Raw genomic sequence first — 22,491 nt, forward strand, 5'->3', positions numbered from 1 at the left:
AATTGTTGTAAATGCTATTGTTCAATTGTTATAAATGGCAAAATCCATTGTGTGTACTTGTGCGCCGTTCGGTGGCGACACCGTCGACTGGTCACGTGGACGCCTCACTCTTTTCGGTGCAGTGATGTGTCTCTAACCTCTCTGGATCTGTCAAATCTGAACATATGAATGCCCATCTCTAAAATATTTCAGCCTACAAATAAAAATAATGCTCCCTCTCTAAAATAGCTCGCACGACAGATTCGGTGTCCGCCCGGCAAATCAAACATCAAATGGGTTGCCAATAGCAAAAATAAATACCGACCCTATCAACCTAATCTTAAATGAATCGGGCCAAGCCTAACTTAACCTAACCTAACCTAATCCTTATATAAATATTTATTATAAATTGTTGGCTACTAAGATATTACGATGTGTTTGGATGGATATTACGATGTATGGATTATGAGGAGAGTGGGAATGGACAGAAGTGGGGCGACGAGCAATCTTCCAACTGTCAAAAATTATAATTTCACCGATAATCAGTAAAAATGTAATTGGATATGATTTCACTGAACTGAAATTAAATTGTTTAGTGGAAATTGTCCAGATCTTAGTGCTAATTTTCCAAATCTTAGTGCAAATTTTCCAAATCTCAGTGCGATCTGTTTAGTGGCAATTGTCCAGATCTTAGTGCAAATTGTCCAAAGGTTAGTGCAAACTGTTCGAATTTAAGTTCCATGTACCAAGTATATATTATCTAAAACTAAGTACATTTATATATTCCCTTTATAAAAATTATGATTGGCTTTGAAAATTCATTAGATTATCTTTACTTTTAAACACATACGTATGCAGATTATGTTTTAAACCATGAGTACTCGGGTGTGAATTACATTCTTTGCATATTTTTTTGGGAAATTTAATGAAATGAGATATTTTACGGAATAATTCGACGATAGAACGCCTGCTCGTCTACCACATTAGTCTCTGTCAATTTCAAATACAGCATAACACAAAAATATACTAGTCGTTGTTAAAGCGAAAAGGAAAAAAAACTGATAAACATAATTTAAACTTAAAAAAACTGATAAGCTTATAAACTTGAATTTGTCTTAACTTTTTTTGCAAAATAGTATCTCCCAGATCGATTCGATTATTGCGAATAAAATCAAGCTTTTGTAGACTCCTGCATAAACGTGTTTTAGATGTGACGTGAAAGCCCAGACCACACCAGTGTCGAAATCTTCCTATCTACATACATATGTACATGTATCTACTATGTATGTATATATATATATATATATATATATATATATATATATATATATATATATATATATATATATATATATATATATATATATATATATATATATATATATGTATATATATATATATATATATATATATATATATATATATATATATATATATATGTATATATATATTAACTATGTATTTATGTATATATATATATATATATATATATATATATATATATATATATATATATATATATATATATATATATATATGTATATCATTTTACCGTGTTTTAAAAGACGACTAGTATCTAAAATTTCCATTACCCATAACGATAACAGCCTTGACGATTTTCAAGATTTAATTGTAACAGCTTAATATTGACTGAGCGTGCGTAAATTTCATTAATTCAAAATTCTCTATGAATTAAAAACAAAAGAGAAAATTTGTAGCGAATTATCGCTATATATCCAAATCTATGAAAATATTTTAATTGTTGGTTCATTCAATGATCAATTTATAGTGTTGTTGTATTTATTTAGCGTAACAAACAGTTCGTTCAAACTATTCCCGGGGATGACCCGTTCCCTTAATTTAGACTGGATAAGGTTAAGTCCGTCATTTAATTAAGTACGTATGTTCAAATGCGGTGGCCAAACGCACTTCTGAGAATATGACGCAAATGTTCCATTAAAAAGATCAGCAGTTGAACATCTTATTTGTCCTAATAAAGAGCACATATGTATGTAAAATAAATACGAACGATAAAATAACGTTGAAAAAAATCTTTATTAAAAAATAATTGCGCATAGAAAGAGTTGATATTGAATTTAAACGCTAAAAGGATTAATATTTTAAAGCTCACTTTTTTAAACAGTTTAAGAAAGTTTAAACAGATTAACGGGTCATTCACTTGTGATATACAATAAGCTATTAGATAATAAAAAAAATAGTAAAAATGGCGATTATTGTTTCCTCGTTGAAAATAAAACGTGTTTATTTTGCTTAAGTTTATATTTTTGGATAAAAATTAATCATTGTAAACTCAGCAGTAAGGTACAAATTATTAATGATCTCTTATTCGATATTACACATTTAAATAGAGATTGCTTTTTACATATAATACATATATGTATACATACATACACAATAGCAACGATAATTTTTCACACAAAATATAAAAACAATTTATGCCGACATAACATTTCTGTGAGAAAGAACTTAAGAATCAGTATCATTATGATTACACAATAAAATAACATAAATATCGAATTAAAAAAAAACACATTACTCAAAATTTTACACACATACGCATAATGTGTCTCTCTATAAATTTTATCGCGGTTTACTTTATCGCATCGTTCTCATTTTTACATACCTCTTTATATTTTTTACAAGCTTTTTATTAGCTTCATTTACATTTCATTGATACTTTTTACTTTTTTTTATACATCGTACTTCAATATTTTCTTTTAACATGTTCTTGTTCTTTACGCACATGTCATGTTTAATCATTTAAATAGCGATATAATACGTAAGTGCTGCAACACAGATATACAAACTGCTAAATATTAATATATAAATATACATAAAAAAATTATGACCATCTACGCATCCAATTAGGGATCCGACATACATACATACAAACATATATGTAGTTGACGATGAAAATTAACGACCGCTTAAAGTTGACTCCCTAAGTCAATCAGAGATGGATTGATTTCAATGATAAATCAAAATTTTGCTTTGTTCATATAATTCTGAATAGTTAACATTTTTGTAATCAACGTTTTAAAAGCTTACTTTTCAGAGCTAGAATCCTCTGGTAAGAGCCTAGTGATCACGGGCTAGAGTCCTACTGATTGCTGCTGGCCATAACTTGGTTTGTGTCTCCAGTTCGATCGTTTCCTATCAGAGTTTGCCAATCTATCTGATTTTCATTGAAACGATTCCAACAAATTGGCAACATTTACCCATTTCTCGCAATTTTTCAGCATCTCAAATTTCACTGATTCGTTTAAATATACTGCAAATTTGTCCATAAATGTCTCGCAAATTTCGAGTTTTTAAACATCTCGAAATTTGACGATCTACATATATAAAAAAAATGCTCCAAAAGTTTAAGCTTATCAAAAATATATTCCTATGATGCTGTGTTAAAATTATTCTAAAAATTGTACGTCGATGTTCATAAAATTATCGTTAACTTCTTTCGTCCCAATAATGTTTATAATATTAATAATATTCAAAAGTCCATTGGTTTTATTCCAGTTATAAAATCATATTTTGTCAAGAAAACGAACCTACATAAATATGTTCATATATGTATTTAGTGCATTTATACTGGAGCGCGCTCCACTCGCATTACATCGTTGGAGAGACCAAAGATTGATTTATAAAAGTTGTTAGACGACAAATAAGAATTAATTATTTAATTAATTAATTAATGGAACTCACAGTGTGAGGATCGTCGGTTCGTGGCAACATTCCTTCGCTATCACCAATTCTTGGTACAATCATCCTTTTTGCCTACCACTGCGTTGAGGCTATGAAACCCAACTGTCGCAGCTCAAACGATTCAGTATTGAATCTACCACTCGCAAGGCAGCATTAATTATTCAAGCTTAACAGAAATTTGAATCTAACTCCGAATAATCGATCTATGAAAATAGCAGAAAACACTACCGAAAAATAAACCGCTCGCCCTTCTTGTATTGCCATATCTCGCCGAGGACTAATTCAATCATCATTTCACTTTTTTACCTATCGCTATTCAAAATGTCACCATTCATTTTCGCGTGCTGATTTTAGAGTGAATCATCGCTTTTCAGACGTCTCTTTTCTTTCCGAAAAGGGAAACTTCCAATTCCTTCAAAATGTTGACGACCAACAAAAACATAATACATCACTATTGTACAGTAAAATAATCGAAATTCATTTAAAAAAAAAAATAGAATCAAACCCTGTTAAGTCATTAGCGTCGTCATAGTCTAAATTCTAAAAAAAATTACATTATTCGTTGCACGCACATATAAACTTAAATTCTACATCAATTATTGGTCCTTATTGCGGAAAATTTATTACATCAGCAGCTTTGTAAGGTAAAAACTTTTTGAATGATTTTTTTTTAATGGTTATTTTGTTATTGATATTTGGTTATGGTTATTTGATATTTTCAACATTATTTCTTATCATAATAATTGTATTTTCGATTGTTCATATTATATACTAACGTTACACTTCTGAGCCAACAATTATTTTAATTAAATTGAACAAAAACAATCATGAAAATATCTCATTTTTTTAATGTTGAAAAAATATTTGAACATCAAGTATAATATATACATTTTTTTTTTATTTAAATTCCGTTTCTCAAGAAAAAAAGTCCTCTTATATATTTATAACTACATAAATAAATATACATTTATACACGTGTACATACATAGATACGCTCAAAATGTAAATTTGCGACAAAATATTATATTATCATACATTAAATTATATCGTATATTCGTATTCGTACATAATCTCAAAGCGATAAATTCGTGTCGTATTTCTTAGAGATTCTATGACTTTTTCACGTTATCTTTTGCACAATGACTCGGATCATTACCTCTATTATCCTTGCACATCGTCCTCGATACATAAATACATATGTATAATACAGACACGCGTTTCTGAAAGTGTTGAATCGTTCAATGTAACGGTTGCGTTACGTGACGATGTGAGAGAATAAAAAGTAATCATTAGAAATTAATATGGACATACATATGTACATTAAGTTAAGATCGTAATTTCTGGTTTATTATCGTTTAATTTTATCATCCGGTAGAAACAATTATTCTTGATGACCTTAGAGATGATACTGAGGAAATGTAATTATTTTATAATAGTAATATAGTAATAACGTATAATTTTCTTAATGTCTATTGCTTGTCTACGGTTTCTATATTTAAATATCGCATTCTAAATAAACCCTAATACAAATTTCAGCAATTCAATCATCTTCAATTGTACTGATTGCATACTCTAATGATTACAAAAATCTAGAGTTTTCAGTTTTAAATAAATCTCATAGTAGCCGAAAAAAATAAGTTTAATCAGAATCGCTTTTAATAAATTTTTATAATTTTTTTTTCTAACTACACAATTATAGTAATCAGTCAACATTCCAGATCAAGATTATAAATACATACATATGGTACATGTGTACATTAAAAAGAAATTGATCAGATACTTTGACACGTTACGTCGATTCGTCGAGGAACTTGCGTAATGAAATACCGGAAATTTAGATCGTATACATCATTTGAATAAAATAGTCAGAGTTTCTCATCTCATTTGAATGATTCTCTACTCCCGTGGATGTATAAATATATACATATAATATAAATACAGTGAAGGCTTAGCCATGAAAATCAATGAATATATGTATACATATGAGCGTATATATATATATATATATATATATATATATATATATATATATATATATATATATATATATATATATATATATATATATATATATATATATATATATATATATATATATATATATATATATATATATATATATATATATATATATATAAGTGACAGCTGAATAAGGATGTTTAATTTACATATTATTATGTATAATATGACTACATACATATGTTTCGATCATCTCATATGACTTGTACATAAATTAATGTTATTTTCATACATTTGATCAATATTTTAACAGTCGGAATTTTATACCTTGTGAAGAATCAGTATTACATATATTATAAATATTTAATTTCATTACACATGTCCCAGAACATAGTTCTAGGCTACACCGACCAAACCAAATTTATAAAAATGTGAGCGACTAAGAAATCACCGGGTGTGAAACGCTTAATCTAACTGCATATATCTCTCCGGAGTCCGGAGATGCATTTGTCCGAAGGACCAAAACAGCCCTGCGTGACCTGAGCCATAGAACACTTTGAGCCATAGAAGACCTGAGCCATAGAACACTTTGTATTTTAACAAGCTCGTAGTCACCTATCACTCATTGGTGAAAAGTTTAAAATACAAACATTTTTTGGACAGGGGACTATTACAGACAAACACTCTTTGAAGTCTTTGAATATGGGCAATGTACGTTCAAAAAGATTTACAACTTTTTTTGGAGATTTTTTTATTTATTTATTTATATTTAAATTAAATTAAATTAGTGTGCTTTGTACTTTCATAATCTGTAGTTCACGAGGTCATCATGTATGTATATGCCCAATTGTACGCATGCACTGACATATCAGCAATTAGGCATTACGAGTGAGCATAGTGCTCATATTTCACAAGTAAATATTGAAGGGTTAATTTTTTAAATGTCGAATTAAGGGTCAACGGTCAGTTATGGGTTCATGAACGGTCATTTATGTAGTATTCAGTAATTATCACAATCGTGGACTATGAACTCTTATGGTTCGACGTTATTCGAACAGGCCATGGACAATCCCCACGGATGTATCGATTCGAGATAAAACGATTGTTTTTATTTTATTTTTTACAAAGACGTACATAATGTACGTAAACTGTGGAGGGTTATCTCTACAGTTATAACATAAAGGACAAAGACGACTTCTTATCGTGAACTAGATTTCAGTCCTTCGTCAATTGTCAAATTTAACGATAATTCTTACCATTACATAAAAAAAAAACACCGGATGTCAGAAAAATATTTTTTTAGTAAACATACCCGAAGTTAAATGTCTTCATTTTTATGTAAGGAATATTTCAACCCAACCCGAAAGCTCACTCAATGAAAAAAAATGACACTGAAATTTTTCAGTACAATAAGATTAAAAATAAATTAAAAGAATACGCCAAAAATAATAATTCTATTTTATATGTTAAAAATTATCAAAGTTTTGGAATATGATAAGTATATGTCATAATTTAACATAATGATCAATTACATGTTTAATCACTTTATCGATTCAAATTACAGTTAAAGAAAATTTCCACATAAAATTTAAATTTAAAAAAAATTTAAGCAAATCAATTCTCACCTACTTTGATCGAAAATGGCCTAAGATTATTAGGTGAAATTTAAGTATGATTTACATGCACCCGTTAGACGAAATTGGGTCAAAATAGTGACAGTTTGGCAGAATAGATTGGCCAACACAAATGATTTTCAATGAGCCATTCAATAGAAAGAAATCGTAAACACGATATTCTAAAGAGGTGTCTAATTTATGGAGAAATTGATCGAGATAACTTAAAGTGATGCGCTGAAAATTCTTACAATGCAACTAATGAAACTTGACACGATACAGATGGACAATTACTATAAATCATGGTAATGTGATAATTAACTGCCACTGAAGTTGTTTAGATAAATATTATTAATAATATTGTATGTGCACTACGTTTAAACTTGATTCAAGTATCATACCCATTTTTAATTTAGTTCAACCCAATTTTTTGAAATGTCAGTTTCAACCTTCTTTCCATTCTATTCATTCCCGAAGGAAACGGAAACTTCTTAAATAATAAAATCATTTTTAGGATTAATTCATAGATTATATCATCCATGATAAATTTTTCGAAATGAAGAAAAGTGGACTTATACCACTTTCAAATATAACGGCTCATATGTACATAGCTAGCAAACAAAAAATACTTAGTCTAAATTCTCATAAAACATCGTTTTTCTGAGTTTACCAACATAATATTAAATACATGTAATTTCGGTTACTTAAAAATAAAAATAAAACGCCTCAAGGGTTCATAGAAAATACCGACTGCTTTTGACCAAGAGGTAAAGAGGTTGTACGTTGTTGTATGTGAGTACATAATATATATATTATATGTATATATATATATGTATATATATATATATATATATATATATATATATATATATATATATATATATATATATATAGATATAATATCTACATAGTATTATATAGTACATATAGAAAAACATACACCTGTATATTTATATTTTCATCATATCAAAGGAATCGGATGCCATCAAATATTTACACGCCTAATTTTATTTTAAAACTTTGCTATCGCAATTTTTTTAATATAAAATGTCTACTAAATATTCCAGCCATCAGTAAAACCTATGTATATATAGTTCAAACGTTACGCTTATTATTATTATTTTTAAATATGTCTTCTTTGAAATGACGTCAATCGGTTTGATTATGTATGGTAATTTCAAGCGATAAAGCTCTTTATTGAGAAACAATAAATACAAATTGAGAAAAAATTAAGAAGATGTTAGTAAAAAATGATGCCACACACGCAGGGAACGAGATAGAATTTGATATAAGTAGGGGGGTTTCATTATCATATCACTGACTTAAACTTTTATTTGACATTCGGATACTTTACCATATCAAATATAAATAAATCAGTCTTATTTTTAACCACTTCATCCATTTATATATGTATATATGTATATATATATATATATATATATATATATATATATATATATATATATATATATATATATATATATATATATATATATTAATGTTGTAGTTGTACAGCAATTATGAAAAAAATTATGTATCGAGACATCACTTGTTATTATTAATTTAAAGAATATGTTGATAATTTTATTTAAAATAGAAAACGCATAAAAAGACGACCTAGACATTGAACAGCATAAAATACTAAAAATATTAGGATGATATGTGTAGATACTAATTTATCTCTCGGATGCATATTTTTTCATTTTTACAAGCCTCTCGTTATTATAAACATAATTTTGTCTTCATATAACGACAGAGCTAACGAAAATAGTACTTTCCTCACAATGAATATCATTTTATTTCGATGAATGCGATAATTAAAGTTATGAAATAATTTTTAAATAACACGCTTTCCTTCTTTGCAATTTCGTGAAAACTTGTATTGGGTTCTGTTTTTTTTTTATTTATGCGGCATTTCGTGGAACTTATCTCCCAGACAATTTTAAAAATGGGCGTACGTATATAGGAGATAAAATTTTCAGAATTAAAAACAAAAAATAAAGTTAAAATTCTTGCCGAACATTTGAAAGACAAAAAACTCGAAATATATGTGCATACAAATGTATATAAAAAAGCGAACATGTGTCAATATCGAAAATTCGAATATCTGCGTGATAGGAAGGTTTTCTGAGAATTTCCGTCCATTCAGTGACAGTAGTCTGTCCAGATGTTGCCAATGAATCACGTATTCCGGGCCAAAAGTCAAGTGGATCCTCCGTAACAATCCGCAGCTGGTCACTTCGCCGATGATATTTAATCATTTGAAATGTACTCGCGTGTGAGATAAAAATCGTGCGATGCCATAATATGAGTAACACGCTAGATAAAAAAAACCTTGATTTCAATTTACAAAAAAATAAAATAAAGATTGCCAACAGTCACGTGCAAGGGATTCCCACCACGTGACAAATTCATCGACGACTTCAAAGATTACCCCCATCATATACATGTTAGTATTTCTTTCTATGAAAAGTAATTAGTTCGCATGATTCACGTATTTTAATTATACTCGTTCCAATTCCTCTTTACAACACGTGTTAAGTCGGTAGGAATCTGGCTGCTAACGTGACACTGAAAGCGTACGCATGCAAATTCTAGCAGGAAAATGTGCAAAGCATCATTGCGAAGGGAAAAAAATCGATTTTTTTCAGTATACATAGACATATGTATGTGTATATATAGAGAATATTCAAATCTATAGCGTTATAATTACATATTCACTTTTGTTAAATGCATGTGATAGCATTTTAGATATTAAATACGCAAGGACGTAGGTCAAAGTTTTATCTAGGTCGTCAGCATTACGATATTTCATCGTAATATTTCATGATAACGAAAAGAAAGGGCACGGTAGACGCTTATTTCAACATTTTTTTTAGGTCCGGTTCAAAGATATTTAATTATTTATGTTATCAAATGATTTGTGCGTGATGGAATGATGACGAAATACTAACATACATACATATTATATTTAAATCTTATCAAATTAGGTGCTTCAGAATATAAATAATTTTGATACGCAATTACCGAAAAGGGGTGGAAATTTATATAAGTTTTGGAACCGGTTTTTATGATATGTTTCAAAAATTTGAATTTTAAATAGATAATTAATTCTTCATGTGGACGTCCATTTTGGCGCGTTTTTGCAATTCAAATCAAATTCAAACCGTTGCGAGTGTGCTATGAGATTGTTCGAACAAGGCTGCTACAAATGTTCGTCGTAGATCAAATTCGATTTACAAAAAAAATATTTTCGAAAATTGCGCCATCTTTTGACTTCCTTTCACACCATACTTTAGCGCGCATTGAAAAGAACGACGTACATACAGTCCCTGGCCAATGAATATCGGCGTTTGTATTATGAATTTAAATTATTAAATCGTCATCAAAATTTCAAATTTAACTTTTATTAATCGAGTTCAAAATTACAAATATATGTAATACATTGTTTTCTGAGAAAAGCTTGTCAAATAATAAGATCAGCAACCAGTGCTTTTGCTGGCAAGCTTTCAACAATTATTGTGATTTCTTGCATTGGACTTTTATGCATATAAACGGGTCTACCTCACGGGCCGGAATGTGAAATTACCGAAAACGCAAATATCAGAAGGCAAAGATCGAAAATCGAAAGATCTTAAGTCGAAAGATAAAAAAGGGTGCATGGTAAACGGTACATACTCACTTAATTTGCGCGAGCAGGATACAACAGGAACAAGAGGAACAGGCTTTTCCTCCCGTATTAATGTGCGCGCGCAGAATACGGGAGGAAAAGCCTGTTCCTGTTGCATCCTGCCCGCGCAAATTAAGTGAGTATGTACTGTTTACGTATTCTACCGTTTACCATGCACCCCTTTTTTATCTTTCGACTTAAGATCTTTCGATTTTTGATGTTTGCCTTCCGATATTTGCGTTTTCGGTAATTTCACATTCTGGCCCGTCACGGAGACCGCATATAAACATATGTATATACATACAAACATGTAAGCCGTGTACTGAGCTGAGCGATTATACAAGAAAAAGCTTAAATCAAATTTACTATTCATTCTTCTTTTGTATATTTTGTTTAAAATTAAATGTCAAATATTTTGGTTTTTAAATATGAAATTTTTCTACGTACAATATCTATTCATTATATCAAATGTATACACAGATTACCTAAACACAATCTGCTTTAGGTCATCGACTTTAGTTAGTCTTTAATTAATATTATGTATTAGATGTATTATGAGCATTTATAAGGATTGTAAATCGGTTTTTGAGCTCTTTTTCCTATTATGCTGTAGATTAACATTAGAATAATATAATACTATGATTACTAACCAAATTAAATTAAATTGTAAAATAGAAAATGATCAGTAGATCAGTAGCGATTAAAATAGATATAAGATGTATTGTGAACATATTTCGTAATAATAAAAAGCATTAAAAAATCAAATGTATGTACATACATAAGTTAATTTTTGTTTGCTTGAATATAAATGAATGTATAGACAACCCTGATTTATTTCTCGTTTAATATTTATTTATTCCCAGTTTGCCCTGGGTATTTAAGGTAAGACCCAAGCAGACGAGATGGTTAATCCGCTTCCGGTCTCCGCGGCGGGATCATTCGAATTCGTTGGCGCTCCTGACAACACGCGTCCCTACCATTAACTAGACTCTACGTTCGCGACCTTTCCCTATTAAATATATTTTTTTTAAATCACTTACGATTTAAGCTATTTATAACATAAGCATTAAAAAAGTCTCGCGTTGAATAAAAATCCATCCCCGTGACTACATAGACCCCGTGAATAAGTAATTTTTTTCAGATCAAATCAATTTGCATGAGAATCTTTATGTAATTGTGAAAAATTCCAACGTTTTGTTTTATTTGTTCGCAGATATTATAACTTCAAAAAATCGTCCAAGATGATTTCGTTTTGCGCCACCACCTTTTTGGCTATCCTGTCTATCCACTGTGCGACTATGGCTGCTAAAATTCCACTCCTAGACACATTAAATTCAGACCCTACAGAAGAAGATAACTCGCTATCACCAAGCGGTAAGTGAAAATTTTTTTTTAAGTTCATATGTGTGTACGTATGTATATGGGCTTTAAGCCATATTTTCATTGAAAATAATTGAAACTTAAATAAAAATAGAATAAAGATAAATGAAAGAAAATACTGTCTATACTACATACCTACAACATACGATACTTGGTACTGTGCATGTACTAACTACACTATTATTTATTAAAATAATTTACAAGCTTTTTAATCCTTTTTAATTTTGTACCTTTGTTCAAAACTTTTTTTTTTTTTCAAAAGATAAACATTTATGTAAGTTTATGTATTAAAATATGAACCTTCGCATATCAAAAGTGGCTTAAAATATTTCGATAAGATAATTTCAGATGAATTTTCGATAATTGCCAAATCAAGGGAGAAATTATTCAATTAAATATTTTTTTTCATAACCATTCATGTTTTATATATTTTTTTTACATACTTCACAATATACATATGTTTTTTATAAAAAGGAAATGATTTAAAAGACTTAACTGAAGGGAGAAACAAACATATTGCTGTTCAAATCTATTAATTGATAATAAAAAAATGACACTCATTTTCACAAGGTTTTTACCTTTGAAAAGATCACACCATTAAAAAAAAACAGTTACAGCAAAAAAAATAATAGTGTATTTGAGTTTCTAGTTATTCAGTTATTAAAATTATTTCTGAGAAGACATTTTAACGAGAAAAAAATTTAGCTTTCATTGTACATATGTATGTACATGTGTATATATAATACATACGATGTTCTCAATGTGATTTATATTTTGATGAATGTCTGTCCAGCCAAAATGTTTTTGAGATTATTAAAAAGAATTACTAACTTCATATACTTTTTAATGATTACCAAAAATTCCTCATCTTATGTCGCTTCTTAGAATTTTATATATTCGAATGATGTAATTTTAAATAATTCATAGTATCTTTACAATTGGGTCATGTACCAAGAAGTGCCGTCTTTGTCGAGAAAATTATTTGAAAGCGATAGATATGTAGGTACAATACGCATGTACATATGTATGCATGGAAAAGATATTTTTTTAAGATCATATTTTTTACTTTATTTATATTTTTCATGTCTCGTTTCCACACTCAATTATTTTTTTTAATATAATTTAACCTTCTAATAATATTCGAAATAAGACAACTTTTTGGTGAAAAAGAACTGATTTGATGATTTCTCGTTCATTTTACGGTGAAAAGCTATTTTTAAGCCTAAAGTTACACCATCCAAAGTGTTCAATTACCCGACGATCTCGAGGGAAATTAGCAGGTGGGTCCGTTTACTGTCGAATCGTTTTAAACTAGGGCTACCATTTTTTCTGCGGTGAAATCAGGGACATTTTTGTAAAAAAAAAACGCTCAATGCAACGAGTAAATGCAATAATAACATATTTAAATTAAGAATATTTTGCAATGGTATTCACATTTTTAAGAAGTTCATCGTAATTTTATATTTGTTGCTTGAAGTCTTCGCAAGTATTATACTCGGAATTGCACTTTATTCGACAACTTTTGTGAGATGAAAACAAGGTTGTTTTTTTGATTTGATGGGTGTTTTTTCATTATTCCATTGGTGAAGTTTTTACGAACCTCTTCATAGTTCGGAAACGATTTTTTAACGTTTACTTATCTTTTCAAATATGTAATTTCTTCAAATAATTCATTCTCTGGTACTAGATATTCGTTTTCAGATAAATATTTATTTGTGAAAACTATTGTTTCTTCTACATTGTTCCAATCTCCTTGACGTTTCAAAGTAATCCATTTAAAATTAGTAAATTGCTTAAATTGTTTACCCCATAATTCTGCACGTGCGCAATGCCACCAACGCCGCCAATGCTAGAATAATACCATCAAAATAGAATCCGATCCGTACGTGAAAATACTATAGAAACTAAATGTATTTTGATAAATTGTTAAATCCGGGCCATTTATCTATGCCGGACGCAGAGATGGAATCCAGTACTGTCCCGTAAAATCCGGGACGAATGGTATCCCTATTTTAAATGCCACCTGAATCTCTGGCCCAGCAACAAAGTTGCTTTTAAACACCTCCGCCAAAATTAAATGAGAAGTTGAAGGAAACACCCATTTAAATTATGAATAAATTAAATAATATATTAAATTTAATTATGAATATCTTGTTTACCTGAAACTTCGTATTTATATTTTTCTATAATAATATAACGATTTTTTTGCGTTACCACACGTATCCAATTATTGTCCGCCCACGTTATAGTCCTTATATTTTAAATATATGTACTTATACACTAACATACATACATATGTGTATTATGTAAAATATTCATATTTTGTCGCAAAATAGATCGATATTTGTAGTTCAATTCAGATTTAATTAAAAAGAAAGTTCTAAATAATTATTTACACCAGTTCAAATTTTTAATGAATATAAAAATTCTTGGATCCAAGTAGCCGTCTCGTGTCTACTATACATATGTATTATATTAAAAATTCATCATTTATTATTTTCGAAACATATATTACTAATAACGTAATTACATATAATTGCACATATTTCAAAAAAAATAATAATAATGATGTAAGTAGCCAAAACTAGTTCACCTCAACTTAAACTATTACATATGGACATACCGAGTTCAAATTTTATAAGATATGGTAATTATATGTCGGTTGGAGCTTGACCAGTCAATATGTCAACTATCAAATGTCATGAAATCCAAAGTGACGTCAACTCGAAATGAATAAATAAATATATATTAATAATCAGAACTTGTAAAAAAACATTTATTCAAAACCAGACTTTTTTTCAGCTGGCTTAAATTATCCTGAAGAAAATCGTGAATGGGTTCAACTAACAAATGTACCGTCGACTATGGTTCGTAGAGTTCCTGGTGTTCCCTTAGAACTAGAATGCGAAGCTTCAGGATCTCCTGCACCCACAATTCGTTGGTTAAGAAACGGTCTACCCATTACCGAGGTTAATATAAATATTTGAAAATAATTCCACTAAAATTACAGGAATTGGACCGAATATATATATTACATGTATGTACATATATTTATTTTTTATTAGATCGAAGATTATGAAAATAATGCATTGCCTCAAGGAAGCAGCAAAGAAATGGCAAAAGTTCGTTCCCGTCTCATCATCAACAACATCCTTCCGATCGAAAAAAATACTTACACCTGTGTGGCACAAGTTGGATCAAAAACTACGTACTTCACAACAACAGTCTTCACTTCCCAAGGTACGCAAATAACGAATACCATTTTTACTAACCTCTTTTACGTTTCACTTATTACATTCTTACTACTTAAATATATGTATAAATACATTTATGCCTGCGCCGTGAATTTAATATTTATATTTTAAACAGTAGGATTTCCAAAAGCGCAAAACTTCACCGAATATTTAATGCTGAACAAAGAGATCTTAACGGCTCCTAGCAAACCAAGAATAGTACTTTACTACAGCGTCATTATGGAAAATATTGGAAATACCCTCATTGTGCCCTGCAAGGTTGTCGGAAATCCTCGTCCTGATATCTATTGGATCGACAATGAAGAATCTATCATACCCCTGCAGCATCCCAGAATTAAGGTATTTATTTTGTTCAATCATACTATTCAAAAATGTATCCGTTTTTTTAACTTTACTTTTATTTTATTAGATCATGAGAACTGGAGAACTTGTTATTCACGGCCTGCGTTGGTCTGACATGGGTGGTTACACTTGCGTAGCTAAGAATCCAATCTCCAAAGATACCATTACCACTTTTGTATATCCCATGTTGGTAAGTACTGGCTCATAAGATTTTTTTATTAATTCTTAAAAAGAACATGTTTTTGCTTTATTTGCATGGTGGTAGGTAAAAAACTAGAAAAAGTCTAAAAAAATAACCTATAGATGGCAATAAAATAAAATTCATTCATTGGGAGTACAAATTAAATTTCGAATTGAGAAGTTAACACATTGATTTTTTTTCTATTTCAGAATGAGAAGTAAGATTGATTTAGCGGAACTGAACTGACTCCAAACTGAACCATGGTCTTTTAATATTCTATCATCACACTCTTCGCTGATGGCTTTTCTTTATTTCTAAGCACGTATTTATTGATAAATATATTAAAAGATATTTTTAGCATAGGTATTAATTAATTATATTCCTAAATTATTGTGTCAATGTAAAATTAGTAATTACACATATAATAAACACACGGAATGCGAAAATGCCTAATTTTTAATTTGTACAGACGTAATAATGCATTTAAATGTGTGTGTGTGTGCATGCATTTAAATGTGTATGTAATGCTAACACGAGCCCAATCATATTGAGCATCACTCACTAAATAATAAATTTAATGCAATGCATAAAGTTATGATTCAGATAAATAAAATAAGTATGCCTACTGAATGCTCGTATTAGTGATCGCCGGAATAAACAGTCCATTAGGCTTTTTGCAAAAACATATATACAAAATATTTATATGTGAATAAATTGCACTATATATTAAATTTCAAAGCAAGTCCATACTGACAGTAAATTACTAGTTTTAAGACGTAATTGTAAGCAATTTCCATGTGAAGTTTTGAAATTCGATTTGATTTTATGAAAGATTGCCAAATGAAGTAGAAGTATTATTTTTAGGTCTTGTAATTAAGAAAACTAATTTTTTATTCGAAAGTTGGTAACTGTATTTTTGTTAAAACTTAACTTGAAAAAAATCGATATTTTACAAAGCAAGATATTAATATGATATTGTATTTTCCAATCACAAATAGTTCTCGAAGTTTCTGATTAAGTTTTGCACGAGTGAAGTTTCAATTATTGAGTAAGCTTAATTACCTAGTCAGAAGTATTTTTATGTTATATTTTTTTATAATGGAATATAATGTGTATATTACTACTATATGAGAAAAATAAATAAAAAAAACATCAAAATATAACCATTTATTTCATTATAATTATGGTGACCATAGTTTTTTGATGAAAATAAAGAATCGTTTTATAAGTTAAAATAATGCATTATAAGTTTATAACATTCATTATTAAATATTAGCATACAAAATTTAGAATTTTAAACAATCATATTTATTACACATCATTGAAATTAAATTTAATATTTTTCACAAGATTAGACTTTTTTTAATAACGCAGATTAAATTAATTTGCTTTAAAAAATAAAATAAGTATACAGCTCATTTCAGAGTCGCATTTGCTATAAATGCATGCTTCTAATTGTCTATTTTTAATTCGGTTATTTTCATTAGTCTGCATATTGTACCAATGTCATTAATGAAAATATACGTTAAATGGGGGCATTAGATCCAGGGAAATAAGCAAAATTCAAAGATTTTAAAAATGTTTTTGAAGGGAATTTTTTTAATTGTGAAATATTCATACATGTTGGCTTGGCTCGATTTTTTCATTAGTAACATAACTTTTAATACACGAAATTTCATCGAATAATTCGTCGCCAAGTATATTTCAGGATCAACGACTACAAATAAACAAATAGCTTTCCTCGATATTTGTCCACAAAGGTATTTTTCGAGCAGTTCAGTGTCGCCTAGTGCGGTCTACCTAGCGGCAAGTATTAAGCATAGGTAACTACATATATAAATCAAATTTCAACCAGTATTTTATCAACAAAATGGTTACTATTATATTATGGGGGTAGGGCGAGTGAGACGAATGTGTTGGTAATGCACAATTGTTTGTTTCGGCAGCCGGGGAAGAATTGAGTGCCAACCGGCGAAGCATTGGCCAACCGATGGTTTTACGGTCAGTACCTCGGGATTGCCACAATATTATCAAATGTCAGTATAAATACCAAACGGACAGTATAAAAATAATAAACTGATAGTATGTAATTAATAACTGGTCAGAAAAAAATAATAAAGGGTCAGTATAAAATAATAAAGAATCAGTAATAAAACAATAAACATTGTTTTACCACTTTTCTGTCGACTGTAAAAACGTGTCCCGAAAGGTTTTTGATGGTCAAGTTAAACGATTCCAATGCATTTTTGATGGAAAGTGTGCGTATTGATGTGCCTTCATACTAATTTTGATGGGTTGAGAACCATTACGAGATCATATAAAATATTTTTTACATACACGTATATATGTAATATAAGGAAGACCTAACAGGTAAACCCCAACGCGCCTTCCTGGCCAATTACAAACACCGATATGCAATTTATAGAGTAATTTTAATAGAGCAACATAGAGACATCTATGGATAAGTCTGATAAGCTTACATTTTCGGAGCATCCTTTTAAAAACCCAAGGATAATGGACAGCTGATCTGGTGTAACCGTAGAGAGATCAATGTGATCGAAAAGACGAATGGCACGAGCCTAGAGAAATTAATTTGGTTGTGAGCAGTGGGCGAATCAGCAAGGATGCCGGTTCTCGTCTTCGTCATCTGAAACAACGGACGGGTGCGAAAATCGTGGAAGCGTATGGAAGCCCATAGCTTCAATTCTTCGAGCACCGTCGGATTGTTTATCTCACCTCTTAATAGTTTATAGAATACTAGCTGTATTACCCGGTTTCGCTCAGTATTTATAATATAAACCGCTTAAACATGACTAATCAAATAGTAAACAAATTATTAAAAAAAAAAAATTAAAAAAAGCCTTTGCCTTCTAAGGCTTCGCCCTCGGTGCCCCCTTAAGCCTTTGCCTTCTAAGGCTTCGCCCTCGGCGCCCCCTGAGCCTTTGCCTTCTAGGGCTTCGCCCTCGGCGCCCCCATGAGCAATTGCCGTTTAGGGCTTCGCCCCTCTGCGCCCCCATGAGCAATTGCTGTTAAGAGCTTCGCCCCTCTGCGCCTCATGAGGCTGCGCCCCTCTGCACCCCATGAGGCTGCGCCCCTCTGCACCCCCTTTGGGGCCCCATGTGGCTGCGCCCCATAAGGCTGCGCCCCTTCGGGGCTCCATGGGCCTGCGCCCCCGCTCGGACTTTGAATCCATTGAATCGAAAAAAATCAAATCGGCGCCTATGAATCGAACCTATGAATCGAATCGTCATCGAACAAATGATTCGATTTATTTTCGATTTTACTTATTTTTTAAAGGCCAAAGGCTCAGGGAGGCGCTGAGAGCGAAGCCCTAGAAGGCAAAGGCTCAGAGGGCGCGGAGGGCGAAGCCCTAGAAGTCAAAGGCTCAGGGAGCGTCGTGGGCGAAGCCCTAGAAGAAAAAAAAATTAAAAATTAATTTAATTTTTTTTTTAATTTTTGAAAAAATTTTTTTTTAATAAAATGTTTACTATTAGATTAGTCATGTTTAAGCGGTTTATATTATAAATACTGAGCGAAGCCGGGCTATACAGCTAGTACATTTACATATATATACAAAGTCTCTTTCCAATTTATATATTAGAAGATATCAATTGGATATTCCTTCTGGAAGATAAGGTTACATAACCCAAAGCTCCCAGTACGAATGCACTGGGATACAGTAGGGGATAGTACCGAAAATTTCATATACATATGTACATACATATTAACATCGAAGAAATTTCCTCTGAACTCTTTCAATTTGTAAGGAGTGGGTTACTCCACTGAGACTCCCATGTTATGGAACCAGATTCCAAGATGCTACGGACTTAAGAGTTATAAATAATACGTAAAACCCAAATATTTTTGAAATTATGAGCATTACGTATAACAAATCCCAGAATATTGAAGCTTTTGAGTCTGATTTCTTGTCTCCATTTATGAATAAATAAAGGCATAGCCTATTCAAATATTGCATGTCGATATCCTGCAGAATCTCTTCCCTTGCGTCTGCATTTACTAATACCTCAACTTTTTTCAACACATTTCGCCTCACATGTACCCAGATTTCCAAAATCACAGATCGGGAAACTCACCATTTCGAACGATTAAAAAAAAGTTTAAGAATTAAGAAAAAAATATTTTTTAATTTAAATTATAATGTAGATATGTAAATATAATGTACATACATAAAAATATATGAACTCGGGGTATGTCTGTTGAACTCGGACAGCCCCGCTCAAATAGGGACGTCTGGCAACCCTGTATGTACCCAACACATAATATTTATTGTCGGAAAGTTGTATCTTGTTTGTCTACATGGGTTTTCATAATATTTAATAGTTCGCCGAATTTACATAGAGACATTCTAAAATACGCGTGAAATCTGATCGGAGCTTTTTTAAGCCGTGATAAAAGTGTATGATATTCTCCTTCATGTCGTGAATTTGAAATATCATGTAGCCATAATTTTCGCATAGCAGAGATACTATAATAGCGTCCATTTCGTTCATCTTGCTCAGAGGGACCGAAAGAATGATTTACATAATTTTCTACGTAATGTCGCGTCGCTGTCGTTCAAGTGTGGTTTACCTAATATTGCCACGCACTGCCAGGTAGCGTGCAGCAGTGCACTGTCGCATAGTGCGGTCAGACCTTAAAGGACATAGCAGTGAAATAAAGGACTGTATTCATTTCTCTGACTGTCCTCTTAAATAAAGGACGCGTGGTCAGCGTAATTATAATATAATCCCAATGTGTGTGTGTGTGTGTGTGTGTGTGTGTGTGTGTGTGTGTGTGTGTGTGTGTGTGTGTGTGTGTGTGTGTGTTGTTTGTGTGTGTGTGCGTGTGCGTGTGCGTGCGCGTGCGTGTGCGTGTGCGTGTGTATGTGTGTGTGTGTGTGTTTGTGTGTGTGTTTGTGTGTGTGTGTGTCCTAACTCTCACCGAACATAATGAACGAATCGATAAAAATCGATAAATTCATTTTTCGACGAGACGACTTTGTCGCGACTCGAACCGATCACCCCAAATAGCCGGAATATAGGTCTAAATTGAGCTAATGGTCACGTACATCAAGCCAAATCCAATTCTTCATTTCGCCCTTTTTTTTTTTAAACATTAATTGAAATATTCCTTCTCGCCATATAAAAATACGTAATTTTAATAATTTCATTTAGCGAGGTTTTGAACCATTTTTTTTATAGATTTATTTTTAATTAAATTTAAATTTAAATTTAAATTATTTATATTTTGACGATATTCGAGAAAAAAATTGATTTCCTTCACCGCGGGCGCCGGGAATTGAACCTCGGACCCTCCGATTCAAACGAAATGTTCTCACGAGCCCGCGCCGCACGCCATATCCTCGCCCAGAATACGTGTTGTAAATACACATCATATGTATATATATGCACGTAATTTGTTATGTGTAATAATAATATTCAACGTTACGCGGTCAATGACCGTTTGTGTATAATCGGAAAATATTACATTTTGTTAACTTTAATTAACATTTTGTTAACGTTAACTTAAAGAATTGAAAATTATTACAAATAAAGAATTGAAAACTATCTATGAGAGTCTACGAAAATAACGGTTCCGGTTCCGGATTTTTTTTTTAGTTTTATACGGGTATATAATAATTTTATACCCATGCGATGATATTTCATCGGGCTATTTACTAGTATAATATTGTAAAGTCAATCATGATTTCTAACGAAAGAAATCTCAACGTACATTATATGTAGGTATGCATAGTTTGTCAGATTTCATGCAAATTCAAATTCAAATTCAACCGGGACAACCCCCCCCCCCTCCCAAAAAAAAAGGAGATCAAATATATTATATTAAATAATTAAATTATATTAATTAATTAAATAGGAACAAAAGCAGTCATAAACATCTAAATTAAAAAAAATACAATGTAAAGTCGACATGAATACATTAATAGGAATAAAATCTATATTCAGCTATTTTATTAATAGGAACAAAAGCAGTCATAAAAATTTTAATTTAAAAACAATTGACAATATAATATAAACCAACGAATAGGATCAAAAGCAACCATAAACATCTAAATTAAAAAAATACAAATAATATACACAAACAATGATTCATCACTTATGAATCATTCTGAGTGTGAGAAAATTATCGAATCAAGATAAATTGATTGATGCCTGGTACATATTTTGGCAAAAGCCAGGTTTCTAGACGAGGCAGACCCGCTAGGCTCAGTCGACCCGCTCCTTCCTGTGATTGGCTGCTTTTTGCGACTACTTAAGTATTGGCGTGCCGTGAATAAACTCGACGCTTACCTGATGAAATACTCCGACATATACTGCCTGGTTCCTATATAATTTCGGACGAATCAAAACGGGCACGCGTTGTGCCAAA

The 22,491-nt window shown here is 30.9% G+C and overlaps 2 protein-coding genes across 3 annotated transcripts in view; both read left to right on the forward strand.

Annotated features, from left to right (window-relative positions):
* The first annotated feature begins 3,825 nt into the window (after nt 1–3,825).
* Nucleotides 3,826–17,233, forward strand: ImpL2 (Ecdysone-inducible gene L2). 2 transcript variants are annotated; one of them, XM_077427372.1, is made up of 7 exons: nt 3,826–4,346; nt 12,158–12,318; nt 15,127–15,293; nt 15,390–15,564; nt 15,694–15,917; nt 15,988–16,110; nt 16,311–17,233. In XM_077427372.1, the coding sequence occupies exons 2-7, from the start codon at nt 12,186–12,188 to the stop codon at nt 16,320–16,322; spliced, it is 834 nt and encodes a 277-aa protein (XP_077283498.1). In that variant the 5' UTR covers nt 3,826–4,346; nt 12,158–12,185; the 3' UTR covers nt 16,323–17,233. The 2 variants fall into 2 exon arrangements, with proteins under 2 accessions (XP_077283498.1, XP_077283499.1); XM_077427373.1 differs by having other exon boundaries at nt 15,697–15,917.
* The window catches only part of Sirup (Starvation-upregulated protein), a 52,085-nt gene continuing 42,671 nt past the window's right edge, over nt 13,078–22,491 (forward strand). Inside the window, exon 1 of the mRNA XM_077427375.1 lies at nt 13,078–13,081. The gene's annotated coding sequence lies outside the window, so the exon portion shown is untranslated. The remainder of the gene's footprint in view (nt 13,082–22,491) is intronic.

Source organism: Arctopsyche grandis, chromosome 3 (genome assembly GCF_051622035.1).
Source record: "Arctopsyche grandis isolate Sample6627 chromosome 3, ASM5162203v2, whole genome shotgun sequence".
Classification (NCBI taxonomy): Eukaryota; Metazoa; Arthropoda; class Insecta; order Trichoptera; family Hydropsychidae; genus Arctopsyche; species Arctopsyche grandis.